This window comes from Nomascus leucogenys, chromosome 10, assembly GCF_006542625.1.
Source record: "Nomascus leucogenys isolate Asia chromosome 10, Asia_NLE_v1, whole genome shotgun sequence".
Lineage (NCBI taxonomy): Eukaryota > Metazoa > Chordata > Mammalia > Primates > Hylobatidae > Nomascus > Nomascus leucogenys.
In genome coordinates, this window is record NC_044390.1 from 9,247,544 (window position 1) to 9,268,511 (window position 20,968).

The 20,968-nt window shown below is 48.5% G+C and overlaps 1 protein-coding gene across 1 annotated transcript in view; it reads right to left on the reverse strand.

Annotated features, from left to right (window-relative positions):
• The window catches only part of ELK3 (ETS transcription factor ELK3), a 76,113-nt gene that overhangs the window by 32,218 nt on the left and 22,927 nt on the right, over positions 1-20,968 (reverse strand). Inside the window, exon 2 of the mRNA XM_030819795.1 lies at positions 14,188-14,396. Coding sequence (XP_030675655.1) covers positions 14,188-14,394 — 207 coding nt within the window. The 5' untranslated portion in view covers positions 14,395-14,396. The remainder of the gene's footprint in view (positions 1-14,187; positions 14,397-20,968) is intronic.

Below are 20,968 nucleotides of genomic sequence, written 5' to 3' on the forward strand. Positions count from 1 at the left end.
GCTCTGTCTCTGCCATTGAAGCAGAGGGGACAGTGAGCAGTCAGCTGGCCATAAGAGACTCTGCTACACACGTCTGGGGGGCAGGCTCACTTCACACCCACCCCCACTAAAGAGCATCTTATGATCCTGAACTCACGGGCTCAAGCGATCCTCTCACCTCGGCCTCCCAAAGTACTGGGATGACAAGCGTGAGCCGCCACACCCTGCTATTAAAGAGCATCTTATGAAAGGGCTCCTCTGACCCATAAACCTGAACTGCTTCTCACCAAGGCAATCTTCCCCCTCCACCCACTGCTGCAGTGAGTCTAATGTCCCTGCCAAATTCATGTCCACCAAGGACCTTAGAATGTGATCTGATTTGGAAGCAGGATTCTTACAGATGTAATTGGTTAAAGATGTCGACACGGAATCATCCTGGATTTGGGGTAGGCACTGAAGTCAATGGCTTCTGTCCTCATGAAGACACAGAAAGACATACACAGGGAAGAAGGTCATGGAACACGGAGGCAGAGACTGGAGTGAGGCAGCTCCAAGTCAAGGAACACCGAGGGTGGCTGGAGCCCACCAGAAGCCGGAAGAGGAAGGGGGGATTCTTCCCTACGGCCTTCAGAGGGAGCGGGGCCCTGCAGACACCCGGATTTCACACTTCTGGCTTCCAAAACCTTCAGAGAATACATTTCTATTGTTTGAGCCACCAAGTTTGGGGTCATTTGTTACAGCAGCCCTGAGAAACTAATACACCCCTTTCTTAAAATTGTCTCTGTTCAGCGAGGCAGAGGAGGCCCAGCCTGGGGCTGCCCCTGGGGTGCAAGCGGCCCTTCCCGCTGCGATGGTACAGGCACGGGGTTAGGTGGAGCCTGGGCTGTCCCTTGTGCAAAGTTGAACTTTGGAGCGTGTGCACACACACACGTACACACCCACTCACACCCATTCCAAACTTCTAAGAATGCTGTGCTGCCAACAAAGGCTGGAAATCTGTCTCTGAACAGGCTGACTCTGTCGGCTCCCGGGGGAGGTTTTCTTGTGGTTTGGGTTGAGGTTTCTTTGCCTTCTCTGGCATCCGTAAGCTGCAGCGTGAACTATCTCACCAAATTTGGCCAGCCTGAAGTTGAGGTGCTCTTCATCCCTGCTGCCTGAGTACACATGGCACCCTGAGGGTGCTAGTGAGAAGTGCTGGCTTGCTGGCCTGGCAGGACACCCCAACCTGGGAGGCTTCGACTGGACGTTCACAGCATTTTTCTCCCCGCCTTCTTGGCTGGGCGCTGCTGCTGGCTGGACCTGGAGTCCTGTCTCCCTTCTGGCTCTCCTTAAACACTCAAGGGTACTTTTATTCAAAGCCCTTTGAAGTGTTAATAACATAGAACGCAAAGCTGCTCAGGCAGGGTGGTGGCTCACACCTGTAATCCCAGCACTTTGGGAGGCCAAGGCAGGTGTATCAACTGAGGTCAGAAGTTGGAGACCAGCCTGGCCAACATGGCGAAACCCCGTCTCTACTAAAAATACAAAAATTAGCCGGGCGTGGGGGCACACCTATAGTCCCAGCTACTCAGGAGGCTGAGGCAGGAGAATCGCTCGAACCCAAGAGGTGGAGGTTGCAGTGAACTAAAATCTCACCACTGCACTTCAGCCTGGGTGACAAGAGCGAGACTCCATCTAAAAATAACAATAATAAATAAATAAAAATAAATAAAACTGCTCCCCAGTGCAAGTCTTTCCCTTTCCCCTGCTGGGTGGGGGAGCTGCTAACACTGACCTTGACCTTCCTGTGTTGAGTGGCCACCTCCAGCGCTGGCAGATGGCATGGCGGGGCAGTGTGTGTCATTAGCCACAGGTGGTCTGGGAGTGTCTTCTCATCCTGGCTTTGTCACTAGTTGACTTGGAAACTCCCCTCCCCTCGAGGATCCTCACTTGCTAAAGGAGGGGTATGTAGGGCAAGACGCTTTCTTGGATCCTCTCTTGAGTGACTTTCCAAGGTGACAGACTCCCTTCTGTGCCACGGAGAAGGATGCTTGTTTCTTCCTCATTCCTACTACACTTGATTGGCGCTGCCACGCCCTCGGCTCTGCAGGATGCAGGAAATGGTAAGAAAACCCAGCGTGCGGCCCCGTAAGGGAGACGCAATGACAGCAGGAGAAACCAAGTCCCTCTGGGAGGGGCCGTGGAACAGACACGGCCATCACCAAATGAGGCGCCAGCTGGAGAAGGCACAGAGAGGAGTCTGAAGGGTGGCAAGGAGTGAGCCAGGCAGGAAGGGCAGGGGGAAGGAGGGGGCCTGAGAAGATGCTGGGGTGGGGGGTGGCTGTGGGGGTACAGGGAAGGCAGTTGGGTTGGGGTAAGATGGTGAAGGGAGCTTGGACTCCTTCCTGGAGGCCGCCGGGAGCTGGGAGGCGCACACGCAGAGGAGTGCCACGCTCCAGTACTTTCCGTAGGAAGCGTGTTCTGGAAGCGTGGGGTATTCTGGGGCCACTCGAACTCACATTTTCAGCTGACTCAGATAATCTTGCCAGCAGTTTTTCCACTGTCATTTCAATTAAAAAATACCGGGGGCCTGTCTCTCCTCCCTGGCTGCCCTTGGGGTAATCATCAGCAGTACTGGGCACACAGGACTCATGTCTGGACCCAGGGCTCTGGAGCTGTGTCGCCCTCCGGCTTTGGAAGCCCAGGCATGGGCCTTGGGGGTCAACACTCTTAGTCTGAAACCTCTGCCACCGCCCTGCTGCTGCATCTTGAGTCCGTGACTTACACCTCTTGAAGACCCAGCATCCCCACCTCTAAAATGGGCTCAATATTGACCACCGGCACTGGTGCATCACAAATTGGAAAATAAGCTAATACATGTAAAAATACCTAGCACAGTGCCTGGCTTAAAACAAAATGCTGCACACACGTAAGCATCTCTTTTGTATGTTACAAATTTGGGGTAGGAACTGAGAGGAGCCGTGGAGGAGACAGGCAGGGGTGGGGGAGAGGCCGTGCAGAGGAGCAGCTGAGGCGTGGGTGGATGGCGGGTGGTGGGTGCTATGCTGTGAATGTTGGAGTTTCTGTGAGTTTGTCTACACAACCACTGAATTTTCCTGCAGCTCAAATCCCAGAAGCAGGAACGCTCATGCTGGCAAACGCAGACTCGGTGTGGGCTTGGGCCACAGCCTGACGTAAGTGGATCTGGCAAGGCCGCGGGAGCTTTGGCAGCCGAGCCCCTGGCGCAGAAGCATCCTCATCAACACAGTGTTGACGGCGCTCCCGGGCCTCTGGCTCATCCCTGTTTCTTAGCAACTGCCTTATTTTGGGGGAACACCGAGTGCCACAGGGAAGCTGGCCTGGAAGCACGTGCAAGACAGGCAGCACCTTCAGTCAACACGCAGCCCCCTGCTCCCAGCAGCCTGGCCCCGATACTAGCTGCCATCTCCCCGCGCAATGTGACCAGATTGGAAGACCTCCATGAGGCGGTTCAGCCACTCCACAGGTCTCTAAGCAGCTTCCAGGACCCGAGCTCGCGAGAAAGGCCCTGGTCACCCCCTGCGCCCCCAGGCAATCGCCCCATTGCCATCTGTTATTCTTCCAACCATCTGAGAAGCTGCTATGGTAGGAAAGAAAGACACTCAGCAAAACACACCAGGCCCTCAACACTCATACCCAGGGCTGGGCACAGAGGGCCCCCTCGATCCCTAAAACACCCCAAAGGGAGTCCAGGTCTTCCCTAGCATTCCACGACCAACAAAGGTGTTCTAGAAAGTTCTGGGATATGAATGCCTGCTGGATGTTTGTTCTTTTTCCACTTTGACAACATCATTTTATCTTTGCAAAATTTATTTTGGAGGAATTAAAGAATTCCACCAGGGCCAGGCTTCTTGGGAGAGGCAGTCAATCTGATATGTATTATTAATACTAACATTTTCTTGTCGTGATTGCACACCCAATTTAAAATGAATTATCCAATTAAGTTAAGAAGGTGATGCGTTCTAATTCCAGGAATAGGTTGCCAGTGACTTTGTCTTGACTGTTCTCCCTGAAATCCCTTCCAATTAAGTAAAGATTGTTCAGTACATCGTGAGGCTAAGCCAAGAGGTTGCTGTGGAGACGGGAGGATTTTTCATCCTATCACCATTTTCCTCTCTTGATGAGAAGGGAGCCAGCAGAGCTTTCAGCCTCCCCCGGGGTTGAATGTTCACCGCCAGCAAGGACAAAAGGTCTGCTGGACGGAAGAGGATGAGGGGTTGTGAAAGCTTCCAGGTCTCCTTCTGCAACAACAGAGAGAGCCCGTGTCTTCAGCTTCTCGTGAGCAGAAGACAGTTGCCCACCTTATGGGAATACCACAACCCATCCCTTTTCCCTCTCCACCCTCATGCTGAAGGTGTGATAGGGCCAACTCGGCCAGCAGAGAGAAATAGATTCATGGTATCTGGCCAGAAATATCAAGGCTGTATGGTCGGGTGTAAAACGATCCATGCCAAGAACAGTAAGAGGAGACACAGATTTTTTATTTCTAAAATGGAAATCTGATCATAGCACTCTCTTGCTTTTTTTAAGAGACAGAGTTTTGCTCTTTCATTCTGTTGCTGAGGCTGGAGTGCATTCATACAATAAGAGCTCACTGCAGCCTCTACTTCCTGGGCTCAAGTGATCCTCCTGCCTCAGCCTCCCCAGTAAGTAGGAATACAGGTGCACACAACCATGCCCAGCTAATTTTTTGTCATTTTTGCTTATCTATTATTATTATTAGTTTTTTGTTTTGGGGGGTTTTTGTTTGTTTGTTTTTGTAGAAACAAGGCCTCACTATATTGCCCAGGCTGGTCTCAAAACTCCTGGGCTCAAGCAATCTGCTCATCTTGGCCGCCCAAAGTACTGGGATTACAGGTGTGAGCATTCCCCGCCCCTCCCCCATCTCTTGTTTTTAACTTTTTTTAATGTATTTTTATTTATTTATTTATTTTGAGATGGAGTCTCGCTCAGTTGCCCAGGCTGCAGTGCAGTGGTGCCATATTGGCTCACTGCAACCTCTGCCTTCCAGGTTCAAGCAATTCTCCTGCCTCAGCCTCCTGAGTAGCTGGGATTTATAGGCACCCACCACCATGCCCAGCTAATTTTTGCATTTTTAGTAGAGACGGGGTTTTCACCATGTTAGCCAGAATGGTCTTGATCTCCTGACCTCATGATCCACCCGCCTCGGCCTCCCAAAGTGCTGGGATTACAGGCGTGAGCCACTGCGCCCGGCCAGCTTTTAACTCTTCATTGGCTCTCACCACAGAGTTCCAACCCTTTAGCATGATACACTCTACACTCCATTCCCCACTCACTTTTCCAACCACATCTTGCCCTCACTCCCAAGATACTCTGTGCTTGAACGGTCAAACTCATCCACACATCCCTGCCTTTACTCACACTGTTCCCTTCTTGGTATATCCCTTCCTAACTTTTTTCAGCCGGGTAAACTCATTCTCATTCCTTAAGATCCAGATCGAGTGTCTTGACCTCCGGAGACCTTCTCTCTGCCTCTACTTCCCTCCCTGCTCTCCCGGAAGGCACCCACATTTGCCATGCCAGCACTTTACACGGGGTTCTCTACTAAAATTGGTTTCATGTCTGTCTCCCCGACCAGCCGCTGAGCCCCTCAGGAGGAGGGAGGTATGTTTTCAAAGGGATGGCTGGATGGTGAGGAAAAGGCAGAGTTGAAAGGAGAGGCTGTGTCAACTGGAGGTGGATGTATAATTAAAAACCCTAGGCCAGGTGCTGTGGCTCATGCCTGTAATCCCAGCGCTTTGGGAGGCTGAGGCGGGCAGATCACCTGAGGTCAGGAATTCAAGACTAGTCTGGTGAAACCCCATCTCTACTAAAAATACAAAAACTAGCTGGGAATGGTGGGACACACCTGTAATCCCAGCTACTTGCGAGGCTGAGGCAGGAGAATCACTTGAACCTGGGAGGCAGAGGTTGCAGTGTGCTGAGATCACACCACTGCACTCCAGTCTGGGTGACAGGAGTGAAACTGTGTCTCCAAAAAAAAAGGCTTATTCAAGAAGTGGTTAATGCTGTGAATCCCAGCAGGAATTCCTGCCCCTCAGGCTTGGTCCATAAGGTGCCTGGCAGTTGTCAGGGCCAGTGACAGAAATGCTCTGGGCATTGGCCCCGCTATTCTCTCTACTCTAAGATGAAGGGTCCATCTGTCTGATGTTAAGGAGTGAAAGAGTTTTTAGCTTGTTAATAAATAAAATCTCTGAAAAAGATCCTTACTGTTACTTCAGGTTATAAAAGTACCTTCTGGAAGACTCAGTTTAAACCTAAGGAAAAAAATAAAAAACTTATCCAAAAATTCACACCATCAGAACTACAGTAACAAACCCATCTCCTAGGGCTGAAAGCGAGACCAAGGGAAAAAGCTGGCAGAGACGAAGTGTAAAATGCCCAGGCCTCAATTAAATGTCCTGTTTAGGCCTCTACGGACTCTGGTTTCTGTCCCTCACGGGCTCAGCCACGAGGGCCTCCCATGACCTGTGTGTTTCTCAAATGAAACAGGGGCCTTTCATCCATACCCGGGTTGCAAAACATGCCGCTCCCTGGACGGGGCATCACTCCGTTCTTGGAATTCTAATTGGGTTTGCCCCGTAGCCTCTGCAAAAGCTTAACTGGGGGAAGCAGTTCCCTGGCGGAACTCGGCTGCGGAACCCCGGCCCTCCAGACTTTCCCTGCACCTGCGTCACGTGCACTCCACAGAACTGCAGGTGCAGGAAGGAGCCTCTGAGCACAGTGATCAGAGCCTCCAATCCCAGCACTGCCAATCCGGGATTGGCGCCCCCGGGGTCGCCTTTTCTTCCCATTTAAGTCATCTATTAAAATCATGTGCACTTCGAGGCCAAGGAGCTGCTCAATTCCCAGCAACTCTGAATCCCCCCAAGGCAGGACTTGTCTTGGGTGGACCTGTCTCCATCCTGGGGACTTGGCTCAGCGATGTGTCTTTGATTCTAGTGTCACACCTCTCACAGTATTGTACCTGCTGCAGAATCTAGGTGCTGTGCCTGTCGTGGGGAGCAGTTTCCTTTTAGGATTTGCTGAATCGAATCATCACTTATAGAGGGAAACCAACACTGTCCTTTTAAGCGTAATTTCGAAAATCTAAACAAAAAGCCCAGCAGTGTCTGAAATACAGTCATGCATCACTTAACGATGAGGCTACGTTCTGAGAAATGCGTTGCTGGGCAATTTCGTTGTTGTGCGAGCATCATAGCATGTACTTGCACAAACCTGGAGGGTCTAGCCTATCACACACCAAGGCTATGCTATATGCTCTTAGGCTACAAACCTGTACAGCACGTTACTGTACTGAATACTGTATGTAGGCAACTGTAATATAATAGTAAGTATGTATGTATCTCAATGTATCTAAATGTAGAAAAGGTACAGTAAAAATATGGAATTACAGTCTTATGGGACCGCTGTTATATATGTGGCCCATTGTGGACCAGAACGTTATGTGGTACATGACTGTATTACGGAGGTGTTACAGGGTGAATTTTGTCCTTCCCCAACTATGCTGACGTCCTAATCCCCAATACCTGCGACTAGGACCTTATTTAGAAAGGGGTCTTTACAGATGTAACCAAGTTAAGATGAGGTCATAATGCATTAAGGTGGGCCCTAATCCAATGACCGGTATCCTCATAAGAAGAGGAAAATTGACCAGGCACGGTGGCTCAAGCCTGTAATCCCAGCACTTTGGGAGGATGAGGCAGGCAGATCACAAGGTCAGGAGTTCAAAACCAGCCTAGCCAACATATTGAAACCCCATCTCTACTAAAAACACAAAAGTTAGCCAGGTGTGGTGGCACATGCCTGTAGTCCCAGCTACTCGGGAAGCTGAGGCAGGAGACTCCCTTGAACCTGGGAGGCAGTTTGCAGTGAGCTGAGACCATGCCATTGCACTCCAGCCTGGGCGACAGAGCGAGACTCTACCTCAAAAAGAAAAAAAAGCAAAATCTGGACACACAGAATGAGGAGAATATCATGTGATGACGGGGGCAGCGATCCGAGTGAGGCCGCTGCAAGCCAAGGCACGCCAGGGACTGCTGGCAAGCGCGGGGCTGGGGAGAGGCCAAGAAAGAGTCCACCCGAGTCAGAGGGAGCACAGCTCTGCTGACACCCTGGCTCTGGACATCTGGCCTCCAGAATTGTGAGACAACACATTTCTGTTGTTTTAAGCCACCTACAGTTTGTGGTCATCTGATCTGGCAGCCCTAGGAAACTACAGGACAATAAACAAAAAGCAATGACTGCTTTTTTTTTTTAATCACTCATTAATATCAACTTTCATGACATAAATGGTGTGCATCTGAGTAGTGGACATATCAGTGTTTTATCCATTTGCTCACTCATCTAGCATTTACTAAGCAACTAATACACGCCAGACCCTGTCCGAGGTACCAGAGCGACAAAAGTGGTGCAGCCAAAAGGCCACGATGAAGGCAGCTATATACAGACGGCTACGACACAATACAGTCAGTTTTATAAATATGCATAACTGGAATGATGAGCCTTCACTGAGTAGGTGCCTGATACTGTGCTAAGCACCTTATCCACGTCATCTTATCATCTCTTTCCACCCTCACACAGTCCAACAAGGAAGGGTGCTGTTCCCATCGCCACTTTCCAGTGGGTGAACTGAGACTCTGAGGTTGAGGGACAGCTGGACTCTAACCTCGAGGGCTCTGGATACCAAGCTCCCACCGGTCACTAAGACAGTCCAGAAGGTGGAGACTGGCTCCAACTGCAGGTGCTCAGAGAAGTGCCAGAGCTTTGATTCAGAGCTGTGAGGGAGAGTCATTTAAATAAGAAAGCATCTCCACAGTTGAATTTTCAGAACAGATTAAATATATGAAAATAAGCAACTGAGGAAAGAAACTGTTGTCATCTGTCTTCAGTCATTAAAAAGCACGACAAAGTGCTCCTGATAGGTCCTACGTGCCAAGGGCCATTATACTCAGATCCGGCGTTTCCCTATCTCCACGTGCCTGAGCAGCAACACAGCAACAAAGGTTTTGATCTTTTTTTTTTTTTTTTTGATGCAGAGTCTCACTCTGTAGCCAGGCTGGAGGGCAGTGGCGCAATCTCGGCTCACTGCAACCTCTGCCTCCCGGGTTCAAGCGATTCTCCTGCCTCAGCCTCTGGAGTAACTGGGACCACAGGTGTGCACCACCACGCCCAGCTAATTTTTGTATTTTTAGTAGAGACGGGGTTTCACCATGTTGACCAGGCTGGTCTCGATCTCTTGACCTCATGATCCACCCACCTTGGCCTCCCAAAGTGCTAGGATTACAGGCGTGAGCCACCATGCTCGGTCTCTTCTTTTTTTAATAAATTGTGCTAAATTTTTTAAAAAGAGACAGGGGTCTCGCTATGTTGCCCAGGCTGGACTTGAACTCCTGAGCTCAAGTGATGCTCCCAGTTTCTAATTTTCTTCTTTGCACTGTCTGAAATGTTCAAATTAGTGATAGAGAAACTGTCATCTGTATTATTATTCTGACTCATGCCTCATTGTGCCTACCCCGTTTGGGGCCCTGTTCTCACCCCTGCACGCGTGTGAACACAGTGAATCCCACCACAGCCCCACAGTGTAGACTCTACTATTAGACCCACTTTACAGAAAAGGAAGCTGAGACTCAGAGAGATTAGGCAACACGGCCACAGTCATGGAGCTGGATTCAAACCCAGATGATCTCGGCTGGAGCTCAGGCTGTAACTACCTCACTATTATAATCTGAGAGGGGGGAAAAGAACACTCTTAGGAGGAGCAATGATTAAAGTGCCTCAGCCCCAACCTGACCGTATGGGCACAGGGACGACCCTCCTCCGGGGCCTTCCTGACCACATGGGCACAGGGACGACCCTCCTCTGGGGCCTTCTTTCTGCAAGTTTGCACACATTTTCCACTTTTTTCTCTGCTAAAAATATAACATATATAAAAATAATGATATTCTCATGCTTGTCTACTCAAGTGGGATAAATTCCCTATTAGGACAAACCCAGGAATGTGCAGTTGCAGCCAAGAGGGAAGAAATGACAGCTAGCAAAGGACAGGAGAGATGATGGGAAAAAGGACGCAGCCGCCGAGTTCAGCAGCTACCTGATTTCTGCACTGAAAGGCTCTGGATGAATGTTAGTGAGGAAGAGGAGGAGGACACCGAGAAGGAAGAGAACACTAAAAGGCCAACGGTCAGGCTGAGCTGTACGTGACGCTGAGAAACGCACGCAGTTCCGGGCAGCTCGAAGTTGAGGGTGGCACACACGGCAGTGGCCCAGGTGGCTTTGCATCCACAAAGACTCTGCTCCAATCTGTCTCTCAAGTGAGAGGCCGAGCCACTTCAGACTGCCATTTCTGTGAGTCGAAAACGGTCACAGACTGGCAATGCACACAGTCAACTTACACCTATCGTCACAGAGTGACACTGGCAAAACGGAAGGAAGAAACCCATCGAAAAATGTCAAATAGAGTGTAGTTTTCGTCATCTTTTTTTGACATGCCTCCTCTTCCTCCCTCTTTCTCCATCCCCTTTTTTCCTCTCCCTTCCATTTCCCTCACTCATCTCTTTTCTTCTCCTCATCTTCCTCCCGCTCTCCTGCTTTTCTTTTTAAACTGTATTAAGAGTCTAACTTTCCATCTTGCTCATCACTTGAGAGCATTTTATAAGAATCAAACAGCCATGTGTGCACATGTACATGTTTGCGTGCGCACATGTGTGTGCATATGGCAATGGCCACGTGTGCATGTGGATGTGTGTGCAAGTGGGTGTGTGTGCCTGTGTGCATGTGCGTATGCATGTGTGCATGTGTGTGCACATGTGTACATCTGTGTGGACACGTGTACATCTGCGTATGCATATGAGCATGGGTGTGTACATGTGTCCATCTGTGTGTGCATGTGGGCATGGGTGTGTACATGTGTACATCTGTGTATGCATGTGGGCATGTGTGTGTACATGTGTACATCTGTGTTGCATATGAGCATGGGTGTGTACATGTGTCATCTGTGTGTGCATGTGACATCTGTGTGTACATGTGCACATCTGTGTGTGCATGTGGGCATGTGTGTGTACATGTGTACATGTGTGCATGTGGCATGGTGTGTGCATGTGGCATGGGTGTGTACGTGTGTACATCTGTGTGTGCATGTGGGCATGGGTGTGTACATGTGTACATCTGTGTATGTGTGCATGTGTGTGACATGTGTACATCTGTGTGGCAGTGTCATTGTGTATGTATGCATGGTGTGTACATCTGTGTGTTGTACATTGTGTTCATGTCATGTGTGTGTCATGTGTCATGTGTGGTGGCATGTGTGTGTGTACATGTGTGTACATCTGTGTGTGCATGTGGACATTGTGTGTGTGACAGTGTGTATGTGTATACTTGTGTGTGTGTGCATCTGTGTGTGCATGTGGGCATGTGTGTGTACATGTGTACATGTCATGGTGTGTGCATGTGGGCATGTGTGTGTACATGTGGACATCTGTGTGTGCATGTGGTGTGTGTACATGTGTGCATGTGGCATGGTGTGTGCATGTGGCATGTGTGTACATGTGACATCTGTGTGTGCATGTGGACAGTGTGTGTGCATGTGGACAAGTATGTGTGCATGTGGACAGGTGTGTATGTGTATACTTGTGTGTGTGTGTGTGTGTGCATGTGGACAGGTATATCTGTAGAAGGAAAGACATGGAGCAATTTCTTCTGGTGGCCAAAGTCTACATAATACAACAGGATAGGAGGCCGCTCCTGCCCTTACTGCCAGCTCCAGCTCCGATGCTTGGGGCTGCTCAAAGGTCATGTGTCCAGCCCCCATGCTCTGCCTGGCAAGAGAGAAAGGGGCAGTGCAGGCAGGCAGGCCACACCAGCCACCCGGACTCCTGACCTTGGGCTCTACCTGATGCACATCGTTTGCTGGGATTTTTCAGTACTGAATTTGTTTCTTTCCTTTTTTTTTTTCTCTTTAAGAGACAGGATCTCCCTGTATTGCCCAAGCTGGAGTGCAGTGGTGCAATCAGAGCTCACTGCAGTCTCAAACTCCCAGGCTCAAATGATCCTCCCACCTCAGCCTCCCAAGTAGCTGAGACTACAGACACGCACTTCCACACTCGGCTGATTTTTAATTCTTTGTTACGACAGGGTCTCACCATGTTGCCCAGGCTGGCCTCAGACTCCTGGACTCAAGTGATCCTCCTGCCTCAGCCTCCCAAAGTGCTGGGATTAGGTGTGAGGCACGATGCCCAGCCTGAGGCTCTTCGTAAGAAACAAAACTTCTTAGGTTGTAATACCCTTTGGACAGCCTGACTGCCTACCTGGAACTCAAGACATTCAAAGGCAAAGGAAATGAATGGCCCAGAAGGCAGGGTGTGTGTGTGCCTTTTGGCTGGGAACCCGGGTGGACCAGCTAGGTTCAAATCCGGGCTCTGCTGCTCACTGGCTGTGTGCACCTGGGCAGGTTTCTCATCCAGGCTTCCACGTTGTCACGTGTATAAGGAGGATGATGACAGCAGCACCTGTCTATGGGGTTGTAGTAAAGTTTAAAGAAGACAAGCGGAAGAAGTGCTCAGCACAGCACCTTAGACGTGTAACAGAAAGTGCCAGAACACACTTGTTGACTGAAGGCTATGAAACTGCTCTCTCAAGAGACTGTAAAATCTGCCCAAGGGAGATAAGATGTAGTTTATACAGGAATGGCTTTGCTAATTTTGTGAGCAGTCATTTCCAGCCCAGGACATCCCTTCATGCTAAAGAGACACAACCCTTAAGCCCCCAGGCCCAGGCCAGGGAAGAGATGAGTCAAGTCCCAGACACAGAGGGAGGACTTCTTTTTTTGACACCTTGATTGAAAACAATGAAAATGCTTTTTGAGTCTCAAAGCCCAGCTTTTAGGCACTCTGCCAGCAGGCAACGGGAGTGTTTTCCTTCAGCGGCCCCAGTTCCCACCGCAGAACTTAGAACCTGGGAAAACACGCCAAACAATGAGCCATCTGCGAGGCTTTCAGACAGTGCAATTTGCAAGAAGTGCTTTTATATCTTAGTAGGACTCTGCAGTAAGTCAGGATTAATTAATGGCTACATTAAAGGAGAGCACCTTTAGCATTTCAATGACATAATCACGTGCAATTACGATCATATAAAGGAACACTTTATAATTAATGATGTCTCTACTTCCTGAAATGTATAATCCTTATGTCTTGAATTCCAAAGAGGTTGGCAGACGGCAGGCCCTAAATATAGATCGGGAACTAATATTTAAATCAGTTTTTAATTCACCTTTTAATATGAACAATAAAACCAGAACAAAAGCTTACCATTATCATGGCTCTATGCCTTTGTGTCTTAGAGGCTAAATATTCAGCAACAACAGATTCAAACTGAAATGGCTAACAATTCCAGGCTGAAATGGTTCTCCTAAATAGCAATAATTTTGCCCTAGCAAGCACATTAAAACTGCTTTTCCAGAAATGCATTAAAACTCACTCCAACTGTCCTGGTTTTGGCAACTACGCTATATTATCACTTATCAAAGAACTCTGCCTCATCTCTACGACTTAAAAATGAACATGTTTTTTCTTCCAATTAGGGAAGTTTCCCATGAAGTTGCAAGCACCACATACCAAGCAGTGTTCTAAGTACTTACCACGTAATGGCTTGGTCAGTCATCACGACAATCCTGAGACAGGATTCCTATTCCTATTATTATTCCTATGCTGATTCCTGTTTTATAAATGAGGATACTGAGGCACTGAATTGTTAAAAAAATAATCTGCCAAAGCTACCACCTTCCAGGAAAGATCCCTTTAATTGAACCACAAACCAGACAGGATAAACAGACTTTCCGGATTTTAACACGCGTCGTGTCATGCAAGCAATTCAACATGAGGAAAGCCCCAGAGCCTACCTGCATCTCATTTCTATTGTTAGCAAAGTTCTTCAGCAAACTCAGACGAAAATGCAGAAGAAACAAAATGTGACCCTCAGTAATATCCAAAGGGCGTCCAGAGGGTGGGGAAAATCCCTACAGCACAGCTTTTCTCCAAAAAGAAGGTATATACACTGCCCCTATTTTATTTTCTAATTTGATTCATAGCACGCTATTATCTTCTTTCATCAGTGAACAACGCAGAAGGGATTCCACCCTCCCCAAGACGGCCCCATGCAAGGTCGAGGGTTTACCTTGTCATAATAGTATCGCAGGGCTCTGCTCAGCTTATCATAGTTCATATTTGTTTTGTTTTTTCGGAGTCCCCACAGCTTGGCCACTTCTTCTGCTTTGAGGAGCTTGAATTCACCATCGTTCGAGGTCCAGCAGATCAAATGCTCATGTTTCTGATCCAGCAGCAACTGCAACAGGAACTGCCACAGCGTGATTGCACTCTCCATACCTGTGGGGAGAGGAGGCCAGGTTAGAGCTGCTGGTCACGATGCCGACCAAACTTGGTGGGGAGAGAGGGGGCTTCAGAATGGGCAACTCAGCTGTCCCCTCCTTCCCCCAGTGAACCTAATAAAAAGCAGCTTTCACTTCCATCTCCAGGGGCCACTCTGAACCAGGAGCTTCCTGGCTGCATTTCTGTAAGAAGCCACAATTCAGAAACACATGGAGGCCCTGTGGTCCTCCTCTATTCACCACATATGTCCCCGCGAGTGACAGCAATGCATGGGGAATGATGCGGAACAATGATTAATGACATGACCACTTGCAGAACGGGTCCGCATTCAAACCGTTCCCCACTTAACACAAGTGTCTATTCCCGCCCATCCTATCAACTTCTTTGTGGGTCCGTGGTATAGTTTGGATGTGTGTCCCCGCCCAAATCTCATGTTGAACTGTAATCCTCAACATTGGAGGTGGGGCCTGGTGGGAAGTGACTGGATCCTAAGGGTGGATTTCTCATGAATGGTTTAGCATCATCCCCCTTGGTACCACACTTGAGTTAGTGACTGAGTTCTCACGAGATCTGGTCATTTAACAGTGTGTGGCACCTTGACCCTCGCTCTCTTGCTCTTGCTCCGGCCATGTGACATGCCTGCTCCCCCTTTGCCTTCTGCCATGATTGCAGGTTTCCTGAGGCCTCCCCAGAAACCCAGCAGATGCCAGCATCCTGCTTCCTGTACGGCCTGCAGAACTGTGAGCCAATTAAACCGCTTTTCTTTATACAGCCTTGGGTATTTCTCTATAGCAATGTGAGAAAGAACTAATATAGTCGGTCTCTAACTAAAATGCTGGACCCCATACTTTATACAGGTGCCTGGAATATCTCTCCTGTGGTTGCGGTATATGTCTAAGTGTAACTGCCTTTCCTACTGTGATGAGCTTCACGAGGAAGGGACTTTGCTGCATTACTTTGTATTGCCAGCACTCTGATAACCCATACAATGCTCAAAGCTGCCCAGTCCGTGGATGCTTGTGAAACCAAACAATCACTGCCAACTGCAGAGACCTTCCCTTTCCCGGCACTCATCATGCTGCAGGTCAAAGCCCACCATCACAGGTGCACAGATGGGAAAAGCAATTTCTCCCATGAAGAGACAAAAACTTATACAATGTTGTCATTTTCCTTCAACTCTGGTGTGAACTTTTTAAATGCTATTCCTTCTGGCTAAAATGCTGTTCCTTAGCTTTGGAGTCTGGTGAACTCTCTCATCCATTGTGAACCAGCTCAAATAGGGCCTTCTCAAGGAAATTTTTCCCCACTCCTGGGCAGTTTCTCAATTTCAGGCATTTGAGGACTTTCGTGACAATAGGTATTGATTCTAAGTAGTAATAATAATAATAATCCATTTGTGTTATCAATCCTCATTACATTTTAAAAAAGGTGGTTAGACTGGCCTCAAAAGCTTTGCCACAGATCAACTGTTGTGAGTGGCACAGAGAGCTAGGGATCATCCCCTTGGATGGGAGGGAGACACTGCAGTCCTGGTGGGCGGGGGGCGGGAGACTGAACCTGGAGTGACTGCAACCCAGGGGGCAGCTCTGGGAGACCTGGAAGCCAGAATAATTGCCTTGGGGAGGGTTATTTGTACCAATATTGTCAACCCCACAACTCCTCTCAATTAAAGGAACGTAGACTAGGAGTGCTCTCCAGTTACCCACAGGGCATTTTATTTAGGGCTCTTTAAAGGGGATATTCTTTACAGAAATCAGTATTAACCACAATGGTCTGTAAGACAGTCCTTTCATTGCTGGGTCAAAACCACCTCTGCATCTCACAAATCTTGCAAGCCCCCACTTTGCTGGGATGCATGGCAGCTGACGAGCCCCAACTCCTCCTATGAACCACCCTTCTGATGACTTGGATATGAGCCACAACTTTCTTCTCTTCACTGGCACTAAGAACAGCTTACAGTTGTCGCAAATTCTTGAGATTTTCTTGGCCAAACACATCAGTCAGCTTTAACGTATCTTTGAAACTTTAAGTGCCTGCTCAGATGAATCTGCTCCTAAGGGCAGAAGGCTGCCGGTGGGTTTGGAGGTCTGCAGGGAAGGGACTGTTGGGCCTCTGCTCACATGCCAGGTGGGAAAGTGGTCGGCCACCGCCACCCTCCACTTTTAACTGACATCAAGTTCCGAATGGGACAGGAGGGCAGCAGAAACACCTATCCATGTATTTTACACTTAGCATTTCCACCTGCCTGGCCTCCTCGGAGCTTCTTGTGCATCACAGAATCACTTTTCATTGCAATCCAACCCCATGTGTCAGAGACCATGTTCTGGGCATGACTTACGAGAACGCACGTGGCAGACTTGCTAAATGTTCTCAACTGCCCTCTCCTTAGGTGACTGTGTAGCCCTGCACTGGAGTGGCTGTGGGAGGAGTGCTGACATTGGGGCTTTGCCATGTGATTGCATTTGGCCAGGAGACTGACACGGGGAAGTGACAGCATCCCATTGCTGAGCTGGGCTCTTGGAGGCATCATAAGTTGGCACTTTTCCTCCCATGCTATGCTGCCAGGAAGCTGCTACCCCAGAACGAGACACATGGAGGTGACCTGAACTCAACCGAAAGTCCGAAGCCAAGCCCCACCTGCCCATCATCTGAAGCAGCATCTGTGACACTGACTTGTGAGAAAAATAAATGCCACTGTAGGCCAGTGATCTTGGGGCAACTGGTTACGCAGCACCAATGCGGCAAAAGCTGACTATTAAAATACATGATGTCTTTGTTTAAAAAAAAAAATTCTCCCTTTGCTGGGGTGCCATTATCTTTACGCTCTAGAGCTTGTGTTCAAAATCACGAGAAAGGCTGGCTATGGTGGCTCACGCCTGTAATCCCAGCACTTTGGGAGGCTGAGGCAGGTGGATTACCTGAGGTCAGGAGTTCAAGACCAGCCTGGCCAACATGATGAAATCCCATCTCTACTAAACATACAAAAAATCAGCTGGGCGTGGTGGCCCGCGCTTATAATCCCAGCTACTTGGGAGGCTGAGGCAGGAGAATAGCTTGAACCCAGGAAGCAGAGATTGCAGTGAGCCAAGATTGCGCCACTGCACTCCAGCCTGGACGACAAGAGCAAAACTCCGTCTCAAAAAAAAAAAAAAATCACGAAAAAGTATGCTACTAGGTGTGGAGAGATTGGCTGATCACATTTTTACTCAGAGGCCACCGATGGGCTAAGTGGCAGCCATGGGTGCTATGGCCATAGCCTCAGGCAAAGGTAGGAGAGAAAGAAAAAGGACAGGTGAAAGAGTACAAAGGGAACAGGCAGAGGAGCAGCGGTGGGGATGGGGACCTACTGCTTCAGGGCCTCCCAGATTTCTGGAATAAAGGAACTCGCCTAGAGAAGGCAAGAACTGTTCACTAAGAATCACAGAAATGCCCCCACTGTTCAACCAAGCTGCAGAGCTTGGGTGGCAGCTGCAGGCACAGGGGATCATCAGAGGATTACTCAGAGGGGTTGCTATGCGCAACACCGCTCCGGCGGAGGTGACTAAGGGCTGCAGCCTCTCCTGTCTGAGGCATGCCCAGCCTCGCCCCATGCTGAGGGCCTCGTTCTCCTCTTCTCGCGCTCTCTTGAGCCACTCCTTGACCCTGGTGGATCCACCAGTTTCGATGATGGGCAGTCACGTAGCCTTCCCGGTGGAAATCCCAGCCAGACATTACTCAGAGCTGAGTCGAAAAACTACTTTCCTGTGAGCTTATCACTGCATCTACAAAGATCCGTCACTCCTGTCTACGCTCAGCAGAAGTCACTCTGGGGTATCGTGGAGCCCCCAGGCAGCTCTGGGACCCACCATCCTCTCTGGCCAGAGCCATCTGCATGATGAAAATGGGTGGCTGTCTGTGGCAGAGGTTTGGGTAGGGGGACAGGTGGGCAGTGGGCCACCAGCTGCCACGGCGCTCTCCATATTGTTTTCGTTCCACTCGATGTAGTTTTAACTATGAGATCAAGTTTCATAATTTACACAACTATTTTCACATACAATTACACTGTACATTCCACTGTGCCTCTGCCAGCTGGAAATTTTGCCCTCTGGGGTGTTGGAAAACACAGACTTTGTACCATCGTGCTGGGAGGCACGCCCTTCCAATAACCGCTAACACTACAGATTTTCGTAAACTCATCTGTATGAGTATCTCTCTCACCAGAAAAAAAATTTAAATAATTTTTTTTTCTAAATTAATTCCTTGATACCTAGAATCCTTAATGAAGTCCAATGTCTTAACAGGCAGGTACAATAAAGCCCATTTATCTGGATGACACTTTAAGGAATATGAGTAATTCAGACAGTACACTGTGGCTTTTATTAAATCAACAGTTGAAGAAAGTGGTGGTACTTGAGATTTATGTTTGATTGATTATTATGCACATGGAGGCCTGCTCTAAGTTAAAATGTTTCATCCGCCTAACTTTACTTAGCTGATTTCCCACCACTCTGAGCTTCAAAAATGTAGAACACATAAAAGAAATGCTAGAAATCTTTTTTTAAAAATTCCCTTTAATTAATGAGAAAATGCTTATCTTGGCCAGTCGCGGTGGCTCACGCCTGTAATCCCAGCACTTTGTGAGGCCGAGGCGGGCGGATCACGAGGTCAGGAGATCGAGACCATCCTGGCTAACACGGTGAAACCCCGTCTCTACTAAAAATACAAAAATTTAGCCAGGCATGGTGGCGGGCGCCTGTAGTCCCAGCTACTTGGGAGGCTGAGGCAGGAGAATGTTGTGAACCCGGGAGGCGGAGCTTGCAGTGAGGCAAGATCGCACCACTGCACTCCAGCCTGGGTGACAGAGCGAGACTCCATCTCAAAAAAAAAAAAAAAAAAAAAAAAAAGAAAATGTTTATCTTTCCCCTGCCCAGACCCCTGCTTTTTTAAGATTCAGGGGGTATATGTGCATGTTTGTTACATGGGTATATTGCATAATGGCGCAGACTGGGCTTTTAGCATACTCGCCGCCCAAATAGCGAACACTGCACCCAACAGGTAATCTTGCAGCCCTCACTCCCTCCCTCTCTCCCCACTTTTGGAGTCCCCAGTGTCTATTATTGCCGTCCTTATCAGACCTTATTTTGAATGTACAAAATTTTATCAGGTATTTTAATGCCATTCTTTTTGCAGAATTGAACTCTGTGCTTTCATACTGAGGCCCATCAGTCTGCTTTTAAAGGCATCGCTGCTCTTACAGGAAGAGGTGTCCCCTTCACATCTGATACTTTCTGGATTCCTCTGACCTCATCTCAACCTTGCAGCCTGCAGGGACTTCCCATCTCTGGCTGGCCTCTCACCATTTCTACCAGCACTGACCAGGACCATGGTCACAGGTGGCTGAGGCCCACCCACTCCTCAAAACCACCTGTTACTTGCCCCAACTCCTTTCCCTTTGTAATGTAGAGCTGTGATCTACCATGGTAGAGTGAAGTTAGACGATTTAGAGCAGCTTGTCAAATGTGAATTATATGCATACCTCCTTTAAAGGAGCAGGAGGAAAAGTGATACGTTCTCAGTGTTGACAAATGATTTTTTTTTTTTTTTTTTTTTTTTTTTTTTTTTTTTTTTTTTTTAAGACTGCGTCTCTCTTTGTCCTTCAGGCTGGAGTGCAGTGGTGCGATCTCAGCTCACTGCAACCTCCACCTCCCAGGTTCAAGCGATTCTCCTGCCTCAGCCTTCCAAGTAGCTGGGACCACAGGTGCGCACCACCACGCCCAGCTAATTTTTTTGTATTTTTAGTGGAGACAGGGTTTCACCATGTTGGCCAAGATGGTCCTGATCTCCTGACCTCAGGGGATCTGCCCGCCTCAGCCTCCCAAAGTGCTAGGATTACAGGCGTGAGCCTCTGTGCCCAGCTGAGAAATTAGTTTGTTAAAAAATAATTTTCAAAAGAGGGTTAAATCATGGCTCTCATACAGATATCAAAACGAACACGTTCGAGATTTTATTTCACTCATAATTCAGTAGGGAACCAGGCAGACGTTATAATGAGTTCAAAAAAGTATCTGAATAATAGAGGCATTTATAGAATTAGAACATTGAAATAAATGCTTAAATGGAGGCAAAACTAGGGGTGGGAGTCAATGGCACTCTGTAAGACAGAATTTGGCTGTCTATAGACGAGAATTATTTCATGATCAGTTACCTATAGTCAACAAACAGTCAACAACGTTGTAAAATAGCTTCCAAAAAATCAGAATCACATCAGCTGGAGGGAGTCTTCTCTAGAGTCAAGAATGCGGTTTTTCACTGAAGCATAATTCTTTTCTTTTTGACTAGGTCTCACTCTGTTAGCCAGGCTGGAGCTCAGTGGCACGATCTTGGCTCACTGCGGCCTCAGCCTCCTGGGGTCAAACAATCCTCCCAGCTCTACCTCCCAAGTAGCTTGGGCTACAGGTATGCACCACCACGCCCTGCTGATTTTTTAATTTTTTGTGGAGACCATCTCTGTATGTTGCTCAGGAGTCTCCAACTGCTGGCCTGAAGCAACCCTCCTGCCTCAGCCTCTCAAAGTGCTGGGATTACAGGCA